At 45.6% G+C, this 27,292-nt stretch overlaps 1 protein-coding gene across 1 annotated transcript in view; it reads left to right on the top strand.

The window, feature by feature from the left end:
• Positions 1 to 2,892: 2,892 nt before the first annotated feature.
• Positions 2,893 to 27,292, top strand: part of LOC311615882 (endophilin-A3-like) — an 80,933-nt gene continuing 56,533 nt past the window's right edge. The window contains exons 1-3 of the mRNA XM_084907002.1: positions 2,893 to 2,905; positions 5,256 to 5,328; positions 9,047 to 9,190. Of these exons, the coding sequence (XP_084763128.1) occupies positions 2,897 to 2,905; positions 5,256 to 5,328; positions 9,047 to 9,190 (226 nt within the window). The 5' untranslated portion in view covers positions 2,893 to 2,896. The remainder of the gene's footprint in view (positions 2,906 to 5,255; positions 5,329 to 9,046; positions 9,191 to 27,292) is intronic.

Below are 27,292 nucleotides of genomic sequence, written 5' to 3'. Positions count from 1 at the left end.
TGTGGGCATTGGTGTATGTGGACACTGGTGTGTGTGGGCATTGGTGTGTGTGGACACTGGTGTGTGTGAACATTGATGTGTTTGGACATTGGTGTGTGTAGGCACTGGTGTGTGTGGGCATTGGTGTATGTGGACACTGGTGTGTGTGGACATTGGTCTGTAGACATTGGTGTGTGGACACTGGTGTGTGTGGACACTGGTGTGTGTGGACAATGTTGTGTGGTGACACTGGTGTGTTTGGACATTGGTGTGTGGACACTGGTGTGTGTGGGCATTGATGTGTGTGGACACTGGTGTGTGTGGACATTGGTATGTGTGGGCATTGGTGTGTCTCGGGATTGGTGTGTGTGGACATTGGTGTGTGTGGACATTGGTGTGTGTGGGGACATTGGTGTGTGGACACTGGTGTGTGTGGACAATGTTGTGTGGTGACACTGGTGTGTGTGGACATTGGTTTTTGTGGACATTGGTGGGTGTGGGCACTGGTGTGTGTGGTCATTGGTGATGTGGACACTGGTGTGTGTGGATATTGGTCTGTGGACATTGGTGTGTGGACACTGGTGTGTGTGTGGACATTGGTGTGTGTGGACACTGGTGTGTGTGGACAATGTTGTGTGGTGACACTGGTGTGTGTGGACATTGGTGTGTGGACATTGGTGTGTGTGGACATTGGTGTGTGTGGGCATTGGTGTGTCTCGGAATTGGTGTGTGTGGACATTGGTGTGTGTGTGGACATTGGTGTGTGGGCATTGGTGTGTGTGGACAATGTTGTGTGCTACATTGGTGTGTGTGGACATTGGTGTGTGTGGACATTGGTGTGTGCTGACAGTGGTGTGTATGGATTTGGTGTGTGTGGACACTGGTGTGTGTGGACACTGGTGTGTATGGACATTACTGTGTGTGGACAATGTTGTGTGGTGACACAGGTGTGTGTGGACATTGGTGTGTGTGGACACTGGTTTGTGTGGGCACTGGTGTGTGTGGGCATTGGTGTGTGTGGACAATGTTGTGTGGTGACACTGGTGTGTGTGGACATTGAGTGTGGGTGGACATTGGTGTGTGTGGGTACTGGTGTGTGTGGGCATTGGTCTGTGGACATTGGTGTGTGGACACTGGTGTGTGTGTGGACATTGGTGTGTTTGGACACTGGTGTGTGTGGACACTGGTGTGTGTGGACAATGTTGTGTGGTGACACTGGTGTTTGTGAACATTGGTGTGTGTGGACATTGGTGTGTGTGGGCACTTGTGTGAGTGGACATTGGTGTGTGCTGACACTGGTGTGTGTGGATATTGGTGTGTGGGGGCATTGATGTGTACTGACACTGGTGTGTGGGGACCAGGGTGTGTGTGGACACTGTTGTGTGATGACACTGGTTTGTGTGGGCATTGTTGTGTGTGGACATTGGTGTGTGGACACTGGTGTGTGTGGACATTGGTGTGTGTGGACACTGGTGTGTTTTGACATTGGTTGTGGACACTAGTGTGTGTGGGTATTGATGTGTGTCACACTGGTTTGTGTGGACATTGGTGTGTGTGGACATTGGTGTTTGTGGGCATTGGTGTGTCTCGGGATTGGTGTGTGTGGACATTAGTGTGTGTGGACATTGGTGTGTGGACACTGGTGTGTGTGGACATTGGTGTGTGTGGACACTTGTGTGTGTGAGCATTGGTGTGTGTGGACATTGGTGTGTGTGTGGACATTGGTGTGTGGCCACTGGTGTGTGTGGGCTTTGGTGTGTGTGGACACTGGTGTGTGTGGAAATTGTGGTGTGTTGGCATTGGTGTGTCTGGGCATTGGTGTGTGTGGACATTGGTGTGTGTGGACACTGGTGTATGTGGACATTGGTGTGTGTGGACACTGGTGTATGTGGACTTGGTGTTTGTGGACACTGGTGTATGTGGACATTGGTGTGTGTGGACACTGGTGTATGTGGACATTGGTGTGTGGACATTGGTGTGTGGAGAAGCCAATTTGTATTCCAATTCTGCAGCCTCTTCCGGCCACAGCAGAGCTCACTCTGTAAAACCTGTTCTATTCTTCACCCCTGGACCTGCACTCGCCTCTCCCTCCCCACAGCCCCCCAACGTTGCTAGAACCAGGTGAGGGACATCCTTTGGAATACACATTCCTGAGGTCTCACCCTGCACCTCTCACAAATTGGCTCCCGAGAAGCTGATGGCGTGAGTGGCTTCTCTTCTTGTTGCCTGAGTCTGAGGCCTAGGCCCCCTTCCCTGGATGCTGCCTGGGGGATGTCTGGGTTCCGGCTGGGGGCTCTGGGTGGACAGGGTTGCCCTTCTGGGAGATGGTGCTACAGGAGGGTCAGATGGGAGGGGAGATGGACTCCCTGCTGATCCTGGGCACTCTGAGGGGTCTCTGGGGGCAGGCACATCTCCTGATAAGGTAAGGGTTACATACCTTTTGGCCTTTCCAGCCTAAATGGAGATTTAAAAATATCAGTGCAGCCCTTGCTGGTCTGGCTCAGCGGATAGAGTGACGGCCTGCAGACTGAAGGGTCCCAAATTCCATTCTTGGCCAGGACACATGCCTGGGTGCTGGATCCCCAGTGTGGGACGTGCAGGAGGCACCTGATCCATGATTCTCTCTCATCATTGATGTTTCTCTCTCCCTCTCCCTTCCTGTCTGAAGCCAATAAAAATACATTTAAAAAATAATGAACAAATAAAATTTTAAAAGGCTGAATCTGAGAATGGGGTGTTTGTGTGTGTGTGTGTGTGTGTGTGTGTGTGTGTGTGTGTGTAAAAGAGAGATAATTTGCATCAGATACTTTGATCACAAATCATTGTATATTATACTTACTTGTCTTTATTTCTGCAGGTAATTAGACAAAAAATGAAAGGCATTGAAGGCAGGAAACTAGATGACCTCTTTCTTGACATGGAAAGGGTAAGAGCATTTTTATGTCAATTGTGTGAAGAATGTAAGTCTCATCACATGATCTCATTCCTATGTTGAGTCTAAGTAACAAAATACAAAACTGATGGATGTGCATATGGAAGCATGGAACAGAGTGTGGAACCTCGGAGGGAAGGCAGGGCAGGTAATCAGACAAGGACCTTGCACGCATCTGTGCATGGCCCAGGAACGCAGACAATGGAGTGGTGAGGGCCCGGGTCAGCGGGCAGCAGTGGGCTGGAGGGGAAAAAGTGGACATAAGTAATAATTTCAACAATACGAATTCTTTTTAAAAAGAGAGACAGCAATCTAGAGGGAATTTCTTTTTTTAAAAGGAAACAAATTTGACTGTAGTTGTGAGATGAGACACACTGACACTATGAAGAGAGTGGAGTCTAGGTTGCTCATACACAGGTGTGGATCCTGTGACCCAAAAGGCAGTTTGTTTTCCCAGGTCTAAGCCCAGATGAGGACCCTTGATTATGAAGGAGCCTGGATACAACTCGCTGATTCTCTCTGGTGGACAAAACTCAGAATGTTCAAAAGATGGGCAGTCTTTACACACACACACACACACACACACACACACACACACACACACTAGTGGCCTGGTGCACGAAATTTGTGCGGGAGCGGGGTGGAGGGTGTCCCTCAGCCTGGCCTGCACCCTATTAAGTCTGGGAATCCCTCTCACAATCCAGTACTGCTGGCTCCTAACCGCTCACCTGCCTGCCTGATTGCCCCTAACCACTCTGCTGGCCAGCCTGCTCGCCCCCAGCTGCCCCCAGCCTGCTTAATCACGCCCAACTGACCCTCCCCCGCGCTGGCCTGATCACCCTCAACTGCCCTTCCCTCCTGGCCTGATGGCCCCTAACCACCTCTATCTCAGCTCTGCCACCATGGCTGTGTCTGGAAGGATGTCCGGAAGGTCTCCTGGTCTAATTAGCATATTACCCTTTTTATTAGTGTAGACTAGAGGCCTTGTGTACAACATTTGTGCACAGGTAGGTTCCCTAGGCCTGGCTGGTGATCAGGGCCAATGTTTGGGGCGATCATCAGGGTGATCAGGGGGCCCATGCTGGCACCCCGCTTGGCTGGCCTAGGGCCTTGCAGGCTGGGGGCAGCTCCTGTGTTAAGCATCTGCCCCCTGGTGGTCAGTGCATCTCATAGTGACCAGTCGTTCTGTCATTTGGTCAATTGGCCTATTAGGCTTTTATTATATAGGATATACATTCTTATTGACTTCAGAGAGGTAGACAGAGGGAGATAGAAACATCCATGATGAGAGAGAATCATGGACTGGCTGCCTCCTGAACACCTCTCACGGGGATCAAGACCACAACCCTGGCATGTGGCCTGGCTGAGAATCAAACTGTGACCTCCTGGTTCATACTTCGACCTCAACCACTGAGGCACACTGGCTGAGCAAGATGGGCAGTCTCGGCAAGCAGTTAAAAAGCCCGAGCATTGTAGTTATGCACCTTGGAGAGTATGTTTCTGGGCCGAGATCCTCACATGGAATCATATTGATGCCCCACATGGAAGCCCTGGCTGTGTCCCCTGGGCATGACAGCTGTGTGATGCATCACCAGGTCCTGGCACTGCCCTGCAACCGGCCTCCGCGCCTGGGTGGGTGGGTTCGTCTTTTCTGACTATGACACAGGGTGACACTCAGAGCGCTGCTCACCTGGCATTTCTGTGTGATAGTTATGGGAACATTCATGCATGTGAAAGCATTGGGGAAGTACGATGGGACTCCTTTTTTTTTTTAATGTGTTTCACCCCAACTGGTGTGGTTCAGTGGTTGAGCATTAACCTATGAACTAGGTCATTGTTTGATTCAGGTCAGGGCACATGCCTGGGTTGTGGACATGATCCCCAGTAGGGGGCATACAGGAGGCAGCCAATCCATGATTCTTTCTCATCATTGATGTTTCTCTCTCTCTTTTTCTCTTCCTCTCTAAAATGTTTCTTTTAAACCTCACCTGAGGATATATTTTATTGATTTTAGAGAGAAAGAAAGAGAGTAAGAGAGAAACATCAATGTGAGAGAGAAACATCTCACTGCCTTCCATATGACCCATATCCAGAGATTGAACCTGTGACTGTTCAGTGTCCAGGATGATGCTCCAACCCACTGAGCTATGGCCAGGGCACATCACGAACCTTCACAGAAATGATTGTGACGTTGTCCCTGGCCTCCTGTGTGGACCGTCCCTGGGGCCCCCAGGAATTGCCACGATCCTCCGTTTCATCCCTTTGTCATGGGCAAAAGTCATGTCTGTGTTTTCCTATGAATTCATCATTTGTCACTCACCAACATTTTATGTGCTTTTTTTAGAAAATAAATAACACCAATAAAGCTGTTACAGAAATTCGTTTGAAAGCCACAGAATACATTCAGCCCAATCCAGGTAACGTGGGACAATGTCTGGAACTGTCCTATTGCCCGTTCATGGTGACCCACACTGAACACCCACATTGGCTGTGCCCACCCTTGATGTGATCTAGAAACAATGTCCTAGGGGTCTCAATCATGAAATGTGGTTTTTGGTGTGTTTTTTTGTTTGTTTGTTTGTTTTTGTTTGTTTGTTCATTTTGTATATTTTTATTGATTTCAGAGAGGAAGTGAGAGGGAGACAGAGAGAGAAACATCAATGATGAAAGACTATCATTGGTCCGATGCCTCCTGCACACCCCACATTGGGCATCGAGCCCACAACGCAGGCCTGTGCCCTGACCAGGAATGGAATCGTGACCTCCTGGTTCACAGGTTGATGCTCAATCCCTGAGCCACACCTGCTGGGCCTGAAATTTCTTTTTTTGATGTTTAGTCTCCAGGGACTCAGTGGTTGTCTGGGCTGATGAGAGCAGAATGGACAGTCCTGGGATCCATTGGGAGGGCTCCTGGTTCGGCAACTGGGCATTGCTCAGCAAAGACACATAGGAGACCCTTCAGAAATCCATTCAGAGTTTTGTAAATGCTTGCTGCTTACTTAGACATGTCCTCCTTTTTTACTTACTGTTTTTGTTGTGGTTAATCCTCACCTGAGGATAGTTTTCCATTTATTTTTAAAAAATAAATCTTTATTGTTCAGATTATTACGTATGTTCCTCTTTTTCCCCCCAATAGCTTCCCTCCACCTGATTCCCCCCCACCCCATGCCCCTACCACCACCCCAGCCACTGTCTTCATCCATAGGTGTAAGATTTTTGTCCAATTTCTTCCCGAACCCCTCACACCCTCTTTCCCCTGAGAATTGTCAGTCCAATCCCTTTCTATGCCTCTGATTGTATTATATTCACCACTTTATTCTGTTCATCAGATTTTTTATTCATTTGATTTTTAGATTCACTTGTTGATAGATATGTATTTGTTGTTCATAATTTTTATCTTTACCTTTTTCTTCTTCTTCCTCTTCTTAAAGAATACTTTTTAGCATTTCATAAAATACTGGTTTGGTGGTGAAGAACTCCTTTAGTTTTTTCTTGTCTGTGAAGCTCTTTATCTGACCTTCAATTCTAAACGATAGCTTTGCTGGATAGAGTAATCTTGGTTGTAGGTTCTTGCTGTTCATCACTTTGAATATTTCTTGCCATTTCCTTCTGGCCAATAGTTTCTGTTGAGAAATCAGCTGACAGTCACATGCGTACTCCCTTGTAGGTAACTAACTATTTTTCTTTTGTTGCTTTTAAGATTCTCTCTTTGTCTTTTTCCCCTGGTATTTTAATTATGATGTGTCTTGGTGAGGTCCTCTTTGGATTCCTTTTGTTTGGAGTTCTGTGTGTTTCCTGAGCTTGTAAGTCTATTTCTTTCACCAGGTAGGGAAAGTTTTCTGTCATTATTACTTCTAATAGGTTTTCAATACTTTTCTCTCTCTCTGCTTCTGGCACTCCCATAATTTGGATGTTGGTACGCTTAACGTTGTCCCATAGGCTCCTTACACTATATTCATATTTTTGGATTCCTTTTTTCTTTTTTGTTTTTCTGGTTGGGTGTTTTTTGTTTCCTCATGTTTCAAATCTTTGATTCTTGGGGTCCTTTGATCTACTGTTGAATTTCTGTATATTCTTTATTTCAGACAGCGTATGCTTAATTTCTGACTGGTCCTTTTTTTTTTTTTTTTTTTTTTTTTTTGCATTCTCATTTAGATCTTTAAAGTTCTCACAAAGTTCCTCAGAGGTTTTTAGCAGATTCTTGAGTAACCTTATAAATGTGATTTTTAACTCTATGTCCAGTCTTCTGCTTTCCTTCATTTCTTTCATTTGTGATCTGCCTTTTTGTCTCCACATTTTAGCTGCTTCCTTGAGTTGATGGAGTTGCTTTTTGTGCCAAGTGTCTTTTGGGCCCAGTGGCTCAAACTCCCCAAGGTGGACACTCTTGGTGCACCAAGTTATGGGCTGCACAGTCTTGTTGTAGTTAAGCCTTGATTGTTGTTAGTATCACTGGGCAGAGTTGACCTCCAAACCAATTGGCTGTAAGGATCATCAGTGTCTCCACTGGGAGAGCTTCTCTGCTCAGTTTGGATGGGGTGAGGTCTCAGAGCAGAGCAGGCAGCCTTGGTTTCCCATCAGCCCTGCCTTAAAAGGGTTGGGTCTCAGAGTCCTGTGGCAATGGTTGCTCGCACCTCTAAGAGAAAGCTGCTCTGGAGCTTTTCCCACTGCCATACAGTCCTATTTCTTTCTGAATGAGTGTGGGTACCCAAAGTCTCACCTGGAGCTGGAGTACATGTAGTTTGGGAAGCTTTGTTTCCCTCCAGAACGAGAAAGGCATCCACACGTTCAACTGCCCGGGCCCTCTCCACGAGCGTGCCTCCTTCCCTCTATATTCCATAGTTCCTCTGGGTCTCCGTCCTTGAGGCAATAGCTGCATGCACCTCTGAGAGAAAGCTGCTCTTGAGCTTTGCCCACGGCCAGACAGTCCAGTTTTTCCCCAAATGAGTGTGGTACCCAAAGTCTCCCCTGGAACTGGAGTATGGTGCAGTCGTGAGGTCCTGTTTCCCTTCAGAATAATCAAGGCAGCCAAGTATCCAGCCGCCCGGCCCTTCCTCTTGTGCATACATGTCTCTGCACCTTTGTCTTCCATAGTTCCCCAGTGTTTCAGTGCCCCGAGGCTATGGCTGAACACATCTCTGAGAGAAAGCTGCTCTCGGGCCCTTCCCGCTGCCAGACAGTCCAATTTCTCCCCGTATGTGTCTCACCCAGGACTGGATTTCAGCATTATGGGGAGCCTTTGATTTGCTCCGGTTAGAGAAAGCCAGCCGTGTATTCAGCTACCTGCCCCTTCCTCTCGAGAGTGCACCTCTCGTGTCTCTACACCTCTGCCCTGTGTTTCAGTGTCCTTTTCTTTTTCTTTCTAGTTGTGGTTTTGAAATTGTTGTGCAAGGCAGCAGTATAGGTGTTCACTTATGCCGCCATCTTGGTTTCTCCCCTCTTAATATTTGCTTTCTCCATTGATTTTTAGAGAGAGTGGAAGGGAGGGGGGGGGAGACAGAGAGAAACATCGATGTGAGAGAGACACATCCATGGGTTGCCTCCTGCACATTCCCCCATCAAGGCCAGGAGACCTGCAACCAAGGTGCATGCCCTTCACCAGAATCGAACCTGGGACCCTTCAGTCCACAGGTCGACAATATGTCCACTGAATCAGACCAGCTAAAGCTCATTTACTTTTTGAAATATTGATTTCAGATAGTAAGGGAGAAGGAGACAGAGACAGAAACATCAATGATGAGAGAGATCATGGATCAGCTGCCTCCTGTATGCCCCTCACTGGGGATGTGCCCTAACCAGAATGGAACTCGGGACCCTTCAGTCTGCAGGCTGATGCCCTATCCACTGAGCCATACAGACTAAGGATAAATAAATTTTGAGAAAGAGAGAGAGAGGTCCTGATATAGCCTGGTTGCATTGTGTGCACAATTTCCATTTCCCACATGAATCCGCAACCATTCGTTAGGCACCCACCTGGGTGATGCATGTGCCAATTGCAGGAAAGAATAAATAGGTCACTGTGGCCCTTTGGCACCTTGGATCTCTGACATGTCACTCAATCTTGCTGGCTCATGCACTGTGCCAGTGTGAGAGACTGCCCTGTCCCATGAAGGAATTACAAATGACCCTGTCTTGAAGTATACAGAGCGAAGCTGGGCATGCTGAGCCCGGCGTCGAAGATCCACAATCAGGGGAAGGCCCTCGAGTGCCCACAGCCGTTGGGCCTGCTGGGCAACTGCATGCTCAAGTACGGCTACGAGCTGGGTGAGGACTCCACCTTCGGTGAGTGCTCAGGGCCTGGAGGGCGGGCGGTCCTTGTTGCCTGTAAGTTATACACAAAGACTTTCTTTTTCTCTTCTTTTCTTTTTTGGATTGATTTCAGAGAGGAAAGGAAAGAGAGAGAAACATCAATGATGAGAATCCTGGTTTGGTTGCCTCTTACACGCCCCCTACTGGGGATCGCAGGTATACCCTGAGTAGACCTCAAACCATGACCTCCTGGTTCATAGGTTAATGCTCAAACACTGAGCCATGCAGGCTGGCTGTGAGATGTTTTTTGTTTGTTTGTTTGTTTGTGTTAATTTTCACCTAAGGATCATTTTTTTATTTTTAGGGAGAGTGAAAGAGAGAGGGAGAGAAGAGAAACATCAATGTGCGAGAAACACATTGATTGGTTGCCTCTTTCATGAGCCCCGACCAGGGTCAGGTCCCAACCCAAGAAGCCTGCAACCCAGGTACATGCCCTTGACCTGAATTGAACCTGGGACTCTGGTCCTGTGGGCTGACACTCTGCCCACTGACCACACCGGCCAGGGACCAAAATGTTTTTAAGAGAACCTGCAACCTCATTGTGCACAGCTTCGAGGTCACCATCTTGCAAATGAATGCTGATTAGCTGATGCCCTTAGCGGGCCACACTCTGCATGGCTGCCCATCCTGCTGGAAGCTCCCTGCAGGACACTGCCAGGCTTCGTCCACACCAGGAAGGATCCGGGTGCCTTTCCCTCAGAATGATCCAGGGAGAGGCCCCTGGAGGACCTGGCAGCAAAAGCTGAGATGAGATGTTCATTCATTCCTATTGGCATCTTTATTGGTGGGTGTTTAGCCCTGAGGAGGACTCAATCCTGTTTTTGTTTACTAGAGGCCCGGTGCACAAAATTCGTGCAGTTGGGGGGTGGGGGGATGGTGTCTCTCAGTCCAGCCTGCACCCTCTTTAATCTGGGATCCCATCGGGCCTAAATGGGCAATAGGACATCCCTTTTAAAATACAGGTCTGTCAGCTCCCAACAGTTCACTTGCCTGCCTTACTGCCCCTAACCACTTCTGCCTGCCACCCTGATCACCCCCTAACTACTCCCCCTTGCCAGCCTGATGGAAGCCTAACTACTCCACTGACAGCCCAATTGCCCCTAACTGGCCTCCCCTGGTTGCCTCCCAACTGCCATTCCCAGATGACCCATAACCTCGAACTACCCTCCCTTGAAGCCTGGTAGCCTCTAACTTCCCTCCCTTGCAGGTCTGGCCCCTTCTAATTGCCCTACTCTTCCACAATTGCCCACCCCTGCAGGCCTGGGTTCCCCATTACTGCCATCCCCTGCAGTCCTGGTCCCCCACCCCAACTGTCCTCCCCTGTTGGCCTGATCGCCCCCAACTGCCCTCCCCTGCAACCTGTGTTCCCCTCAACTGCCTTCCCTTACAGGCGTGGGAAACCCTAACTGCCCTCCTCTTCAGGCCATCTTGTGGTGGCCATCTTGTGTCCACATGGGGACAGTTATCTTTGACCACACAGGTGGAGCCATCTTGTGTGTTGAAGTGATGGTCAATTTGCATATTACTCTTTTATTAGATAGGATAAAGGCCTGGTATAAAGGTGGGGGCTGGCTGGTTTGCCCTGATGGGTGTCCCAGATCAGGGTGGGGGCTTCCTTGGGGTGTGGAGCAGCCTGGGCGAGGGTTCTGTGATAGTTTGCCGGCCAGGCATGCCCCCAAGGGATGAGGGCCCCTGCTGGAGGGGTAGGTCAGCCTGCATGAGGGACTGAAGGCTGTTTTCAAGCTGGCCACACCCCCTTTAGGGTGTAGGTTACTGCTGGAGTGCCTGGCCAGCCTGAGTGAGGGGCTGATGATTGTTTGCAGGCTGGCCATGCCCCCAGCGGGGACCCTCACCCCACGGGGGCATGGCCAGCCTGGGTAAGATGCTGAGGGCTGTTTTTTGGCTGGCAACATCCCCTTCAGGGTGGTGGTCCTCACTGGGCGCCTGGTGAGGGACTGATAGCTGTTTGCAGGCTGGCATGCCCCCCAGCAGGGACTCTTACTCCATCCCCCCAGAAAGCCAGGCCCCCAGCCACTCCATGAGTGGTGGCCACAGCAGACTGGAAGCCTGGGCTGCCTCTGATGACCCAGGCTCTTAGCCCCGTCTTTTTTTCTCTCCAGCCACTCCTTCAGCAGAGACTAGGGTGCATGGGAATTTTGGCTTCTTCTGTCACTGGGGGCAACCCAAGTCTCTGCTCCTGTCAGCTCCATGGCTGCTGCCATCTTTATTGGGTTAATTTGCATACTTGCTCCTGATTGGCTGGTGGGTGTAGCAGAAAGATTGTCAATTTGCATGTTTTTCTTTTATTAGTGTAGAAGACTACATGCAATAAACATTCATTTTTCAATAAAAAATATTTTAATCACTATAATTACTAGAGGCCTGGTGCACGAAATTCATGCATGGGGATTGTCCCTCTCATAATTCAGGAATGCTGGCTCCCAACTGCTCACCTGCCTGCCTGCCTGATTGCCCCTAACTGTTTCTGCTGACCAGCCTAATTACCCCCTAATCACTCCCCTGCCGGCCTGATCGATGCCTAACTGCTCCCCTACCAGCCTGATTGCCCCTAACTGCCTTTCCCTGCTCACCTGATTTCCCATAACTGCCTCCCATGCTGGTCTTTTCACCTTAACTGCCCTCCCCTGCCAGCCTGGTTGTCTCTAACTGTCCTCCCCTACAGGCCTGGTTGCCCCCAACTGCTCTTCTCTGCTGGCCCAATCACCCTACACTGCCCTACCTTGCTAGGCTGGTACCCCTAACTACCCTACCCTGCCAGTCTGGTCCCACCCAATTGCCCTCCCTTGCAGGTATGGTCCCTCTCAACCACTGTCCCTTGCTGGCGTAATCACCCACAACTGCCCTACCATCTTGTGGCGGCCATCTTGTGTCCAGATGGGGGAGGCCTTCTTATGTGTTGGAGTGATGGTCAATTTGCATATTACCCTTTTATTAGATAGGGTTACTAGCTACACAGTGCATAAAATCATGCACCTTGAAAGAAACTTTGGGCTGTGAGGCTGTATTTAGCACAGGCGGAGGTCTCAACCCATCCTCCATGCCTCCACCCAGCCCCTCCTGCTATGGCTTCCGAAGGTGCCAAGTAATTGGGGCCGGCACAGGCAGTGGGATCAAGCAGCAACTCTGGAACCAGGAGCGGGTGCAAGCAGCTGCCAGCCCAGATCTCCCCTCAGGAGCAGGAGGAGGTGGAGAAGCCCTGAGAGATCACAGCTGGCTGCCACTTCTCACACCCGCTGAAGGTGCTGAGCAATCAGGATCAGCTTTGGCTACTCATGTGGATACAAGTGTAGCTCCAGCACTGGCAATGGGTGTGAGTGTGGCCAGTGCCGGCAATAGGTCTGAGCACCAGGCAGGACCTCAGCACACTAGAGCAAAGAATTTTCAGTAACCACCAAAGACTCGCCCTGGTCTATTGCCCCACTCACCTGCTCTACCAGCCCACTGTGGCCAACGCCCTCCATGTTCCACGCATGAACACTGGTGATCAGTGCACATCATAGCAGCCCATTGTTTTATTTGTTCCATTGGTCTTTTGTATATTAGCCTTTTATTATATAGAATAGTCAGTGGTTGAGTTTTGACCTAAGAACCAGGAGGTCACAGTGTGATTCCAGTCAAGGGCACATCCCCGGGTTGTGGGCTTGATCCCCAGGAGGGGCATGCAGAAGGCAGTTGATTCATGATTCTCTGTCATCATTGCTGTTTCTCTCTCTCCCTCTTCCTTCCTCTCTGAAATCCATTAAAAAAAATATGTTTAACGAAAGAGAAAGTTTTTGTGTTTATCTTTTCCAAGTCATCCCTCAGCAAAGACCTTGTTAAATAAAACATCACCCACATACTTTGGGCAAGAAGTGAATAGTGCCTCCAACCTCTGGGTGCTCCATGAACGGACGCTTTTTATTTGTGTTTCTATCCCAGGTGGTGTGATGATCGAAATGGGCAAGGCCATGAAGCTGATGGCAGAGGTGAAAAAATCCTTTTATATTAACGTCAAGGAAACCTTTATTGATCCACTCCAGTTAGTCCACGATGAAGATTTAAAAGATTTCAGTAAGTTTTCTCAGCTATAAACCCCCGGCATTGCTATAAAATGATGTCTGTAGTTAAAACTGTGGGGACATGTCTGTAGGGAGCCAGCAACAGCATCACCTTAGTGTGGGCAGTGACACAGATAAGCACTCAGTGATGTTCACCTGGCCCCCTGGGTGGGAGCCCCAGAGCCATGAGCCCTTTGTCCTGTAGCTGTGTGTGTGTGTGTGTGTGTGTGTGTGTGTGTGTGTGTGTGTGTTATGGTAAAGGTGTTTACTTATTTCAATCCTCATCTGAGGATATTTGTGCCATTGATTTTAATTTATTAAATTTTTTAAATTTATTTCAGAGAGAAACGGAGTGGGAGAGATAGAAAGATCAGTGATGAGAGAGAATCTTTAATTGGCTGCCTCCAGTATGCCCCCCACAAGGGAGTGAGCCTGCAATCCAGGCATGTGTCTTGGCTGATTTGTACCCAAGACCCTTCAGTCCACAGGTTGACACTCTATCTACTGAGCCAAAAACAGCTAAGGCTGTTCCATTGGTTTTTAGAGAGAGTGGAAGAGAGAGGGAGAGACAGAGAGAAACATCAATGTGAGAAAAACATATTGACTGGTTGCCTTCTTCTCACACCCTGACCACCACCCCTGCTGGGGAGGAGCCTACAACCAGATGGGAATGCCAGACCCTTAGGTCTGAAGGCTGACACTCTATCCACTGAGCCACACAGGCTAGGGATATCTTGTGGTTTATTGAATCCAGAAAGTAACCAAGCTAAGGGTACTTATTTCTACAACCATTGTTCACAGCAAATGATTCTTAAACTTTGGAGTGGATTTTTTACAATGAAAATAATAACCTCATCATGTATATGTATATGTATATGTATATGTATATGTATATGTATATGTATATGTATATGTATATGTATTTGTATTTGTATTTATTGAAGAGAGAGAGAGAAATATCAATGATTGGAGAGAATCATTGATCCACTGTCTCCTGCACATCCCCTACTGAGACTGAGCACACAACCCAGGCATGTGCCCTGACCGGGAATCAAATTGACCTGTGTTTTAGGTCCCATACCACTCAGGCCTCATTGCCTCTTTTGATACATGGCATAAGTGGTCATAAATTTCCAGGACTTTATTTTATATTGGAAGGCTTTCTAAAATGCCCATATGGAGCTCACACACAAGAGGAGGTGTGTGTTTCATTCATGGTAGTGTTTATTCAACTCATTTTGTAACTGTTGGGGAAACTTATGGAAGACACACAATTACTCCAGAACAAGCATGTCAAACTCAAAGCTAACATGGGCTGTAAAAAAAAAAAAAAGGTTTCAATTTTCATGAAAAGGTAGGTTTATTTTGATAGAGACATGTTTAATATAAAGGGCTGAAATAAATAAGTCATCATTCACATAAAATAATAGACCATTTTAATACAAATATTTTTTCTTATACATTGACTTAGCAGATATTGAATAACTCCACAAATGAATAAGTGTAATGCAAATGAACCCATTTTTCTAGTTCTCTGAAAACGAGATATTTTCTGTTGTGCTCACCAAACAAGTCAGTCCAAGAATAATGACATGGCCATTGGCTGCTAAAATATTCACTGCTAGTATTAGGGGAGATAAATGGTGCATCTGCTCATAAGGTGAGTAAGGGAAATAAATACAACACAATGATAGTAATCAGTCATTAGCAAACATTGCAGTTAGTTATTAAGAATCTACACTAATGCTCCGGGTCAGTGTGCGTGACCAGCGTCTGCCCCAAGAAAAGAGGGAAGCGCCCACGCGGGCTACGTCCCTGCCCGGAGCTACCTACCGGCTTGGACGGGGAAACCTCGCCATCTTGAGAGGAAGATAGGATCGTGTCAGAGGCCTGAATATCCACAGCCACAGCGACCACCAAGCATCTGTGACCCCCAGAACGCAGATCACAGGCGGCACGAACACCTGGCCTCAAAGGAGTGCCCCACTGCTCAGCGAAAAGGATTACTGTTCCACAGTCTTTATCTATCTTTCCTTCTCCAATGCTTTATTCTATCTCAACCCTACCTTTATGCCTTCACCCTCTTTCTGATCTTTTCCTTTGGTACCACGTTTATCTTAACTCTTTCCTGCTCTAGATTTTCCCCATTCCTTCTGTCTACCCCCTCCTAAAATTTCACCCTACTTGTATATATCTAATTTCCAACTACCTGCTCCAAACCCATTCACACCTCCCTCGCAGTTGTCCTAAAAACAAAACAAAACAAAACAAAAAAACAGTCTTTCTCTCTAACTCTTTGAAGTTGTATGTTGAATGTTAACTATACTGAAGTTGTATGCTTTTTTTTATAAGATTGATTTGCCTATGCTTTTTGTTTGATTGTATGTTTTTGTTAGCTGGGTTCTAGTCACCCTTATTGGTGGTTATTAATATTGCAAACACATTTCTATTCAGTGCCTTGTGTGTTGTACCTGGTTGTGTTGTATTTTGTGCCTTTAAATCAAAGCAGGAGAGATAGAACTACACAACAAGACATCCTAGATCATGGGGAGACCAAAAAACAGCCCCCATATGAAAGAAAAGCAGGCTTCACCAGAAAAGGAAGTAAACGAGATAGAGGCAAGCAACCTAACAGAGCAAGAATTCAGAGTAATGATCATAAGATGGCTAAAAAGAATGGAAGACAAATTTGACAATATGAGTAAGAACCAAGAGGAGCCAGGACCAGTTTGGCTCAGTGGATAGAGCGTCGGCCTGCAGACTGAAAGATCCCGGGTTCGATTCTGGTCAAGGGCATGTACCTTGGTTGCGGGCACATCCCCAGTGGGGGGTGTGCAAGAGGCAGCTGGTCTATGTTTCTCTCTCATCGACGTTTCTAACTCTCTGTTCCTCTCAATTTCTCTCTGTGTAAAATCAATAAAATATATTTAAAAAGAAAAAAAGAACCAAGAGGAAATGAAGAAAAACCAAGAAGAAATGAAAAATGACATCGCTACTGTAAAGAACTCAATAGAAAGCATCAAGAGTAGATTAGAAGAAGCAGAGGACCATATCAGCGAGCTAGAAGACAAGATGGAAAAAAATACCCAATTAGAACAGCTTCTGGAAAAAAAAATTAAAAAATAGGAGGAAAGTCTAAGGGAACTTTAGGACAATACAAAACAAAACAATATTAGAATAATAGGGGTTCCAGAAGGAAAGGGAATTGAGGAAGACATGGAAAACGTATTTCAAGAAATAATGACTGAAAACTTTCCTGAGATAGAGAAGAAAAAACCCACATAAATCCAAGATGCTCGTAGAGTCCCAAGCAAAATGAATCCCAGAAAACCGACCCCTAGGCACATTATAATTAAGCTGGCAAACACCAACGACAAAAAAAAAAGAATTTTAAAAGCAGCCAGAGAGAGACAGAAAGTTACATATAAAGGAACCCCCATCAGACTAGCAACTGATTTCTCCACAGAAACATATCAGGCCAGAAGGGAATGGGATGAAATATACAAAGTCATGCAAAGGAAGGGTCTGAATCCAAGAATACTGTACCCAGCAAAGCTATCAATCAAAAGTGAAGGTGAAATCAGGAGCTTCACAGACAAAAACAGACTAAGGGAATTTATCTCCACCAAACCAGCAATGCAATAAATGCTAAAGGGTCTACTGTAAAATTAAAGAAATAGAAAGCAAAGAAGGAACACAGGGGTATAGAATAAAAATGGCGTCAAATAAGTATCCATCAATAATAACTTTAAATGTAAATGGACTAAATGCTCCAATCAAAAGACATAGGGTGTCAGATTGGATAAGAAAACAAGACCCATATATCTGTTGTCTACAAGAAACCCACCTCAGAAAAAAAGATGCACACAGACTGAGGGTGAAGGAATGGAAAAAGGTTTTTCAGGCGAATGGAAATGAAAAAAACAAAAACAAAAAACTGGGGTAGCAATACTTATATCTGACAAATTAGATCTCAGAGTGAAGGACATAACAAGAGATAATGAAGGCCACTTCATAATACTAAAGGGAGCAATCCAACAAGAAGAAATAACCCTGGTAAATATATATGCACCCAATACGGGAGCACCCCAATATATAAAAAAACTGCTGGAGGACATTAAGGGAGAGATTAATAGCAATACAATCATAGTAGGAGATTTTAATACCCCACTGTAACCCTTTGACAAATCATCTAAACAAAAAATCAGCAAAGAAATACCAATCCTAAATGACTCGCTAGACCAGATGGAATTAATCGACATCTTCAGAACATTCCACCCCAAAGCCACAGAATATACATTCTTTTCAAGCACACATGGGACATTCTCAAAGATAGACCACATTTTGGGACATAGGCAAAGTCTCTTCAAATTCAAGAAGATAGAAATCATATCAAGCACCTTCTCAGATCATAGTGGCATAAAACTGGAAATTAACTACAATGAAAAAAATCCAAAGAAATCAAACACATGGAGACTAAACAGCATGCTATTAAACAAGGACTGGGTTACCAAAGAAATCAAGGAAGAAATTAAAAACATCCTGGAAACAAATGACAATGAAAACACAACTATCCAAAATCTATGGGACACAGTAAAAGCAGTTTTGAGAGGGAAGTTCATATCCCTACAAGCCTATTTCAAAAAACTAGAAAAAATGGTAACAAATGATCTAACTCTACAACTCAAAGAGTTAGAAAAAGAGCAACAAGAAAAGCCCAGTGTAAGCAGAAGGAAGGAAATAACAAAATTCAGAGTGGAGATAAACGACATAGAGACCAAAGAAACAATACATAAGATCAACAAAACCAAGAGCTGGTTCTTTGAAAGAATAAACAAGATAGATGAACCTCTAGCTAGGCTAACCAAGAAACAAAGAGAGAGGACCCAAATAAACAAAATCAGAAACGAAAGAGGTGAAATAACAACAGGCCCCGCCGAAATACAAAGGATTGTTACAAAATACTACGAACAACTCTATTCCAACAAACTGAACAACCTGGAGGAAATGGACATATTCCTAGAAAAATACAAACTTCCAAAACTCAATCAGGAAGAATAAAAATCTCAATAGAGCAGTGACTTGGGATGAAATTGAAACAGTCATCAAAAAGCTTCCAACAAACAAAAGCCCAGGGCCAGATGGCTTCACAGGAGAGTTTTACCAAACATTCAAAGAAGAACTAAAACCTATCCTCCTCAGACTTTTCCAAAAAATTCAAGAGGAAGGAACACTTCCAAATTCCTTCTATGAAGCCAGCATCACCCTAATACCAAAACCAGATAAAGACAACTCAATGAAAGAGAATTACAGACCAATATTCCTCATGAACATAGATGCCAAAATCCTCAACAAAATTCTAGCAAATCGGCTCCAGCAGAGCATCACAAAGATCATACACCATGACCAAGTAGGATTTATTCCAGGAATGCAAGGTTGGTACAATATCCGCAAATCAATAAACGTGATACATCACATAAACAAATTGAAAGATAAAAATCATATAGTCATATCAATTGATGCAGAAAAAGCATTTGATAAAATCCAACACCCTTTCCTGATAAAAACTCTCAACAAGGTGGGAGTACAAGGATCATACCTCAACATAATAAAAGCTATATATGATAAACCCACAGCCAACATCATACTCAATGGGCAAAAACTAAAACCATTCCCTCTAAGAACAGGAACAAGACAGGGATGCCCACTCTCGCCACTCCTCTTTGACATAGTACTGGAAGTACTAGCCATTGCAATTAGACAAGAGGAGGAAATGAAAGGCATCCAAATTGGAAAAGAAGAAGTAAATTTACCCTTATTTGCAGACGACATGATATTGTATATGAAAAACACAAAAGACTCCATTAAAAAACTAATTGACTTAATAAATGAATTCGGCAATGTAGCAGGATACAAAATTAATGCCAAGAAATCTATGGCATTTCTATACACCAACAGCGAATTTATAGAAACAGAGACTAAAAAAGCAATTCCATTTACCATCGCACCAAAAAAATTAAGATACCTAGGAATAAACTTAACTAAGGAAGTAAAGGACCTATACTCGGAAAACTACACAACACTGAAAAAAGAGATAGAGGAAGATGTAAACAGATGGAAGAACATACCATGTTCATGGATTGGTAGAATCAACATCATCAAAATGTCCATACTTCCTAAAGCAATCTATAGGTTCAATGCACTCCCCATTAAAATACCAATGGCATATTTCACTGACTTAGAACTCTCCAAAAGTTCATTTGGAACAATAAAAGACCCCGAGTAGCCACAGCAATCCTGAGAAAGAAGAGTAAAGTAGGAGGGATCTTAATACCAGACTTCAAACTGTATTACAAAGCCACTGTTCTCAAAACAGCCTGGTACTAGCACAAAAACAGACATATAGATCAATGGAATCGAATCGAGAACCCAGATATCAACCCAAATCACTATGCTCAATTAACATTTGACAAAGGAGGCACGAATATACAATGGAGTCAAGACAGTCTCTTCAATAAATGGTGTTAGGAAAATTGGACAGATACATGCAAAAGAATGAAACTAGATCACCAACTTACACCATACACAAAAATAAACTCAAAATGGATACAGGACTTAAACATCAGACGGGAAACCATAAAAATACTAGAAGAATCCACAGGCAACAAAATCTCAGACATATGCCAAAAGAACTTCTTCACTGATACTGCCCCTAGGGTAATGGAAGCTAAATAGAAAATAAACAAATGGGACTACATCAAAATAAAAAGCTTTTTTACAGCAAAAGAAACCATCAACAAAACAACAAGAAAGCCCACTGTGTGGGAGAACATATTTGCAAATATTACCACTGATAAAGGTTTAATCTCCAACATCTACAAACAGCTTATACAACTAAATAAAAGGAAGATGAATGATCCAATTAAAAAATGGGCAATGGACCTAAATAGAATATTTTCAAAAGAAGACAGAAGGCAGGCCAAAAGGCAAATGAAAACATGCTCAAAGTCACTAATTATCCGAGAGATGCAAATCAAAACAACAATGCGGTACCATCTCACACCTGTCAGAATGGCCAACATCAACAAATCAACAAACGACAAGTGTTGTGAGGTTGTGGAGAAAAAGGAACCCTGGTGCCCTGCTGGTGGGAATGCAGACTGGTGCAACCACTGTGGAGAACAGTATGGAGTTTCCTCAAAAAACTGAAAATGGAACTCCCATTTGACCCAGTAATCCCACTCCTAGGAATATATCCCAAGAAACTAGAAACACCAATCAGAAAGGATATATGCACCCCTATGTTCATAGCAGCACAATCTACAATAGCTAGAATCTGGAAACAGCCTAGATGCCCGTCAGCAGATGATTGGATCCAAAAACTATGGTACATCTACACAATGGAATACTATGCTGCCATAAAAAATAAGGAATTCTCATCATTTGCAGCAACCTGGATAGAACTAGAGAACATCATGCTGAGTGAAATAAGCCAGTCAATGAAAGAGAAATACCACATGGCCTCACTCATTTATGGATATTAAAAAACATTATAAACTGACAAACCAAAAGATAGATATAAAGACAGTAAAGCAACAAGCAGACTGTAAAATTACAGTGGGGAGAGTAGGGAGATCTGGGGGAGATAAGAGATCAACCAAAGGACTTGTATACATGCATATAAGTACAGCCAATGGTCACAAAACTCTGGGGAGGGAGGGTATGTATGGGAAGGGGGAGGGCAATGTTAAAATATGTACACAGATAATAATTTAATAAATAAAAAAATAGAAAAAAAAGAGAGAGAAAATTATATTTAAGTTTTGTTTAGTTTTAGTTAAAAAAAAAGAATCTACACTAATAAAAGAGTAAGATGCAAATTGACTGTACCTTTGTGACAACCACCAGCCAATCAGGAGTGAGTATGCAAACTAACCCAACAAAGATGGTGGGTTATTTTGCACATGCAGGCTCCAAGTGGCTGAGGCTAGATGCTTGTGCCGTTGTCATGGCAATAGCACAGGCATTCAGCACCGCCCCAGCTGCTCTGAGCCTCTGGGCAGTGTGGGTAAGGCAGAAAGGCGGCTCCCGCTGGAGTGAAGATGGTGCTGGCAGCCAGGGGAAGGTAGGCCCATTCTTGCCTGAATCTTTGTGCGTTGGGCCTCTAGTTATCTATAATATGATATTGTCAAAATTAAGTTTTAAAATTTTTATTACAACCTTCCTTACATATCTTTATATTGTCTGGGCCACAAAAATACTTGTTGTGGGCTGCATGTGGACAGCAGGCCATGCATTCGACATGCTAGCTCTGGAAGATACTAGGGATGTGTGTTTTTATCATCTGTTTCTTAATAAGGATTTGACAATAGTGCCAGAAGACATATCCCTATTTTTTCTATAGTTAATTTGGTTGGAAATTAAGGACATTAAGAGAGCTGGAGTGAGGGGTCCTGTAAAATATTTTGAAAATGGAATCTGAGTGTCAATACTGTGTTCTTATGTTTCATATTTACAATCATCTATCATCCATCCATCAATCCATCCATCCACTCATTTATGCTATCACTCATCCAGCAATCCACTTATCTGATCTTCCGTCCATTCATTCATGCTATCATCCACCCATCCATCCATCCACCTACCCATCCATCCACCTATCCATCCACCCATCCATCCATCTATCCATTTACTACAAGACCAATGCACAAAATTTGTGCAAGGGGCTTGGCTCTCACAGCCCCAGCCAGCCCTCACAGCCCAACTTCATCAGGAAGGTTGTCTGGAATGCCAGTTGTCATTTGGATGGTCACTTTATTGTTTGGTCTCAATACCATATTAGTGCTTTATTTTATAGGATGCTATGATCCATCCATCCACCCATCTGTTTATTATGCTATTATCCATTCATCTGTCCATCCATCCATTTATTTATGCTATCATCCATCCAACCATCTATCCACCCACCCATCCATCCATCTATCCAAGTATGCTATCATCCCTCCATGAATCCATGTATCCATTCATCCATTTATGGTATCATCCCTCCATGCATCTATCCATTCATCCATGTATGCTATCATCCATCCAAACATCCATTCGTTTACTTCATAAATATTCCTTGATAATTTACAGGGAAAGAAACCTCTCCAAATGCTGAGGGGCCCACCAGAAAGTAAAAAGTAACTGGGTCCTTGCTCCCTAAAATATAGACCAAGAAAAAGTAATGAACTTCCTTGTGGAGGCATGGCAGGCCTCCCTGGGCCACGTGCCGAGGTAGCAGCTCCAGGTCTGTCTCCTCTCCCTCAGAACCAACTGAAGAGGCTGGAGGGCCGCTGCCTGGACTACGATTATAAAAGGAAGCTTGTTGGAAAGATCCCCAACAACGAGATCACACAAGCAATGGAAAAGTTCGAGGAGTCCAAGGACATGGCAGGGAGAAGCATGTTTAATTTTTTAGAAAATGACATGAGTATTGACCCCAAGCAGGAGAACCTCCTGGGAATGAAAACATTGTATGTTTGTGGGGAAGCTCTGGGAGCCTTTGTTATAAAAGTTTCCAGAGATACTTGTGGCCCAGTGCATGGATTCATTCACATTGAAAGTAAATTAATTAGAGGAAAGATTCCTGAGGTACATGTTACTGAAAAAAATTAAATGTCAAAATAGTATATCTATCTATCTATCTAATAAAGAGGTAATATGCTAATTGACCCTCACACCCTCACAAAGATGGTGGTGCCCACAGCCAATAAGGAGGGGATATGCTAACTGACTGTCATGCCCTCAAAATGGTGACTCCAGCCCCCTCAGCACCTGCCTCCAGAGTCCCCCAGTTCTCCAGCTCCCCAGAGCCAGCCTGAGGCACAGGCAAGCTTCATATGGCAGCTGCCCAGCCTCTCAGGGCCGCCCAAGGCTCAGGTAACCAGGGCCAGCCAAGGCTTGAGCTGCCAGCAGTGGAAGAAACAGAGTTGTGATGGGGGCGTCACCTTCCCCTGATAGCTGGGTCGCCTCCTGCCCCTAAGGGCTCCCAGACTATGAGAGGGGGCAGACCGGGCTGATGGTCTCCAGTGCATCAATTTTGATTCACCGGGCCTCTAGTACTATTATAAAATTAAAATGTTCATGATTGGCACCAATGACAGCTATATTTGTATTGTGTATGCATGAGTCATTATTTTTAAATTGCTAGTGTGCGTCATATATACTAGTTAATCCATCAGATGGATTTATAGTCAACCACTTAGCCCTTTATATATATAGAGATATATATAATTGATTTCAGAGGGAAAGGGAGAGGAACATCAATGATGAGAGAGAATCATGGATCAACTGCCTCCTGCATGCCCCCTAATGGGGATCCAGCCCACAACCCAGGCATGTGCCCTGACTGGAATTGAACCATAACCTGATTTCTAGGTCAGCACTCAACCACTGAGCCACAGCGGCCATGTCCCAGTATTTCATTCTAACTGTGGTTTGGGAAGCAGAGGCCACTGTTGTGGCCTGCAAGACCCAGTCAAGGCAGGACTCCAGATGGCCAGCAAGGTCCTATCGAAGCAGGACTCCAGGCCAGGAAAGGAACGAGCAGCCAGACACATAACAAAGAATGTAGCATAACTTTTAGTCATAACATAGTTCTGTTGCAAGGCTCAACCCCCAGGCAGGCACATCCTGTTTCCAGTAGCCGCAAGGCAGGACAAACAGACCAAACCAGGTCAAACAGAAACTGCTTAAGCTGAAAACTTCTAGCCAATCATAATCTGCCAGGCATCCCTAGGACAGGGATAAAAGTAGCGTGCTTAGAGTGGGTCGGGGCTCTCGTTGCTCGCTGCTGTATCAGTTGAGACGGGAGCCCGGACTCAAGTTCGTAATAAAGGCTTCCAAAATTCCAATTTGGCTGACTGGTGGTCATCATTTGTGGGTCGCCCATAACAGCCACCACACACAGCTGGTGCTTATGGCCTGAATACAGCTGGGGGCCTCCACATGATAACAGACTCAGCTTAGTAACCACCACTCCCCTGGTTGCATTGAGCACATACTATGTTTGTGCACAGCGTCCCGGGATGCATGTCTTTCCTGATGTCAGCCAGGGATGGAGAAAGTGCCTAGTGTCAAATGCATCTCTCCATGACATAATCATGCGAGAGAAGGGCTGCTGATGTCCCCTCCGACCCTCTCAGCCCCATAGTGTGTCAAAGAATGTTCATTTAGCCCTAGCTGGTTTGGCTCAGTGCAAAGAGCATAGGTCTGTGGATGGAAGGGTCCTAGTTTCAGGATATACCTTGGTTTCAGGCTTTATCCCAACCCTGGTTGGGTCATGTGCAAAGGCAAACCAATCGATGTGTCTCTCTCACATCAATGTTTCTTTCTCTGTCTCTCCCTCCCTTCCACTCTCAAAAAAAAAAAAAAAAAAAAAAAAAAAAAACCAAAAAAACAATAGAAGGAACATCCTCACGTGAGGATTCAAAATAAAACAAAAAGAATGTTCATTTAGTTCTCTTCCATGATTCCTTTTCATGTTCTGCAATGCCACGCAGATTGCAAAGGGGGTGTTAAAATAGAAATTCACTTACCTGAGGACAGAGGTGGCAGTCTACTGGGATCACATGAGGTTGAGGCCCTGCCCGCCACGCGGGAGAGGTGAGGAGAGGGAGAGAGGTGGTGGTGGCGGGCTGGAAGTCTTGCAGGAATATTCCTGCAACAAGTCACTAGTTGATTTATATAGAGAGTGAACGAGAGAGGTAGAGACAGAGGGAAACATCCATGTGAGAGAAATGTCTATCGGTTGCCTCCTGCAGGTGCACTCACCAGGGCCCTGGCCGGGAGGAGCCTGCAACCAAGGCACGTGCCCCTGACCAGAATTGATCCTGGAACCCTTTGGTCTGTAGGCCGATGCTCTCAGATCGATGAACTTTATAGCATAAAAGAAAAATCTGAGAATATTCTCTCTGTGAGATAGTCGGCATTTTATTGATTTAAAACACATTTATAATCAGAACTCCATGTGCACATGTGTGGCCAGCATCACTAGCTCTATTCCCCAATGGATCTGAATGATGCTCACCAGCTCCCGTGCCATTAAATGAGCCAAAGTGGATGGGGCTTCCCTGCAAGGCCTGGTCCCTGGGCTCATGTCCCACCTCCGGCCCCCATGGGCTCCAGCCTCCAGGTACTAACACCCCCTTCCCTGCAGGTAGAGCAAGTTGGCCAGTTGGCCCAGTTTGTCCAGGCAGCTCTAGACTATCACCAGCCATCAGCTAACATCCTGCAGCTGCTGCAGAGGAAGCTGTGGATACGGTAAGAGCTTCCGCACCAGCCTGGAGATGCGGGTTCCCAAGCGGTGGGAACCACTCCCTCTGGCTCTCTGCCTCTCCATCTCCTCAGTCCCTCCCATTGTCCGTTTCTTTCTTTCTTTCTCTCTCTCTCTCTTTCTTTCTTTCTTTCTTTCTTTTTCTTTCTTTCTTTCTTTTCTTTTCTTTTCTTTTCTTTTCTTCTCTCTCTCTCTCTCTCTCTCTCTCTCTCTCTCTCTCTCTCTTCTCTCTCTCTCTCTCTCTCTCTCTCTCTCTCTCTCTCTCTCTCTTTAAAGAATATATTGTTATTGATTTCAGAAAGGAAGGCATAGGGAGATAGAAACATCATAGAAACATCAATGATGAGAGGAGTCATGGACTGGCTGCTTCCTGCATGCCCCCCACTGGGGATCGAGCCTGTAATCTGGGCATGTGCCCTGACTGGGAATGAACCATGACCTCCTGCTTCATAGGTTGATGCTCAACCACTGAGCCATGGCCGCCTGGCTACTCAACACTTTTTTGAGAATGAGTGATATCCTATGAAGTATGCATGGTACCCTGTGCATTAAAGTGAGGGGTGTATAAGTACCGCGTGCTAACCGATTGCGCCACTGGAGCTCCAAAGTGAGGGGTGAACAAAACAAAAAACAAAAAAAAACACAAATCTACCCTATTGTTTGGCCAGGTTTGGTTAACACAAAATTGTCTTACATAGGACTAGCATAATGAATATAAGTGAAGGGGTTTTGGCTTATATCAACACCCTTCTGACAAAGGGAAAAGTGGTGTCTGATCAGCAAGGTGTCCTCTCTGTAGTCAGGTGGTCAATGGGAGCTCACAGGAGCAGCATTTCATTTTCTGTCTTTGTTTCCCGAAGAAAAAGAGACAGAACATAAAAGCGCCTCCCACTGGCAGGAACCTGCTGGTCACAGAGGAACTAAGCCCCTCCCACTGTCAGGAACCTGCTGGTCACACAGGAGCAAAGTCCCTCCCACATGAGCTACACTCCTCCCACAAAAGGTAAGCCCCTCCCACTGAGAGGATCCTTTTGGTCACATAGGAGCTAAGTCCCTCCTACATGATCTAAGACTCTCCCATTGACAGGGTCCTGCTGGTGCTTAACTCCCAGGTGATCACTGCCCTCTGCCAAGACCAACTTCACAATAGACGCTCTTCCAAGGCAAGGTTGAACATTGATATCTCCAAGTGTCACCTCTAGCACTTTGGGCTACTCCAGAGTCAGGGTATAAAAGTCACCCCCACCTCTCCCCTCAGTGTGTAGGCTCCTCAAGGCAGAGCCAGCATGTGTGGGATGCTGTTTGACTTCAGCTGACACATCTTACAACGTGTGTGTGTGTGTTGTGTGTGTGTTATAGAATCGCAGCCACCTGTACTCTGGACACAAGAAACGTCAGGCCACAGCCCCTGAGAAGGTGTCCCAGCACACTCAGTGTGTCCATCTCCTCCTCAGCCAAGTCAAAAGGTGAGATGCCTAAACTGGGGCCAGGTGTGCCCTGCGGGAGGGTCTGCCAGAAGCCTATGTTCACTGTGTGTGGCCTGTGCTCTGAAGACACTGACACCCTGAATTTCCTACATCCCTTCTTCCCCCACCACCATCCTCAGGAACTCCCCTTTCTCTGCTTCCTGGACTCAGGTACTTATATCAATTTTTAAAAACCAGCATTCAGGGCCCTGGCCAGTTTGGCTCAGTGGATAGA

This window comes from Pipistrellus hanaki (genome assembly GCF_964339955.1).
Source record: "Pipistrellus hanaki genome assembly, contig: scaffold_23, whole genome shotgun sequence".
Taxonomy (NCBI): Eukaryota; Metazoa; Chordata; class Mammalia; order Chiroptera; family Vespertilionidae; genus Pipistrellus; species Pipistrellus hanaki.
This window is presented reverse-complemented; position numbering and strand designations above follow the sequence as displayed.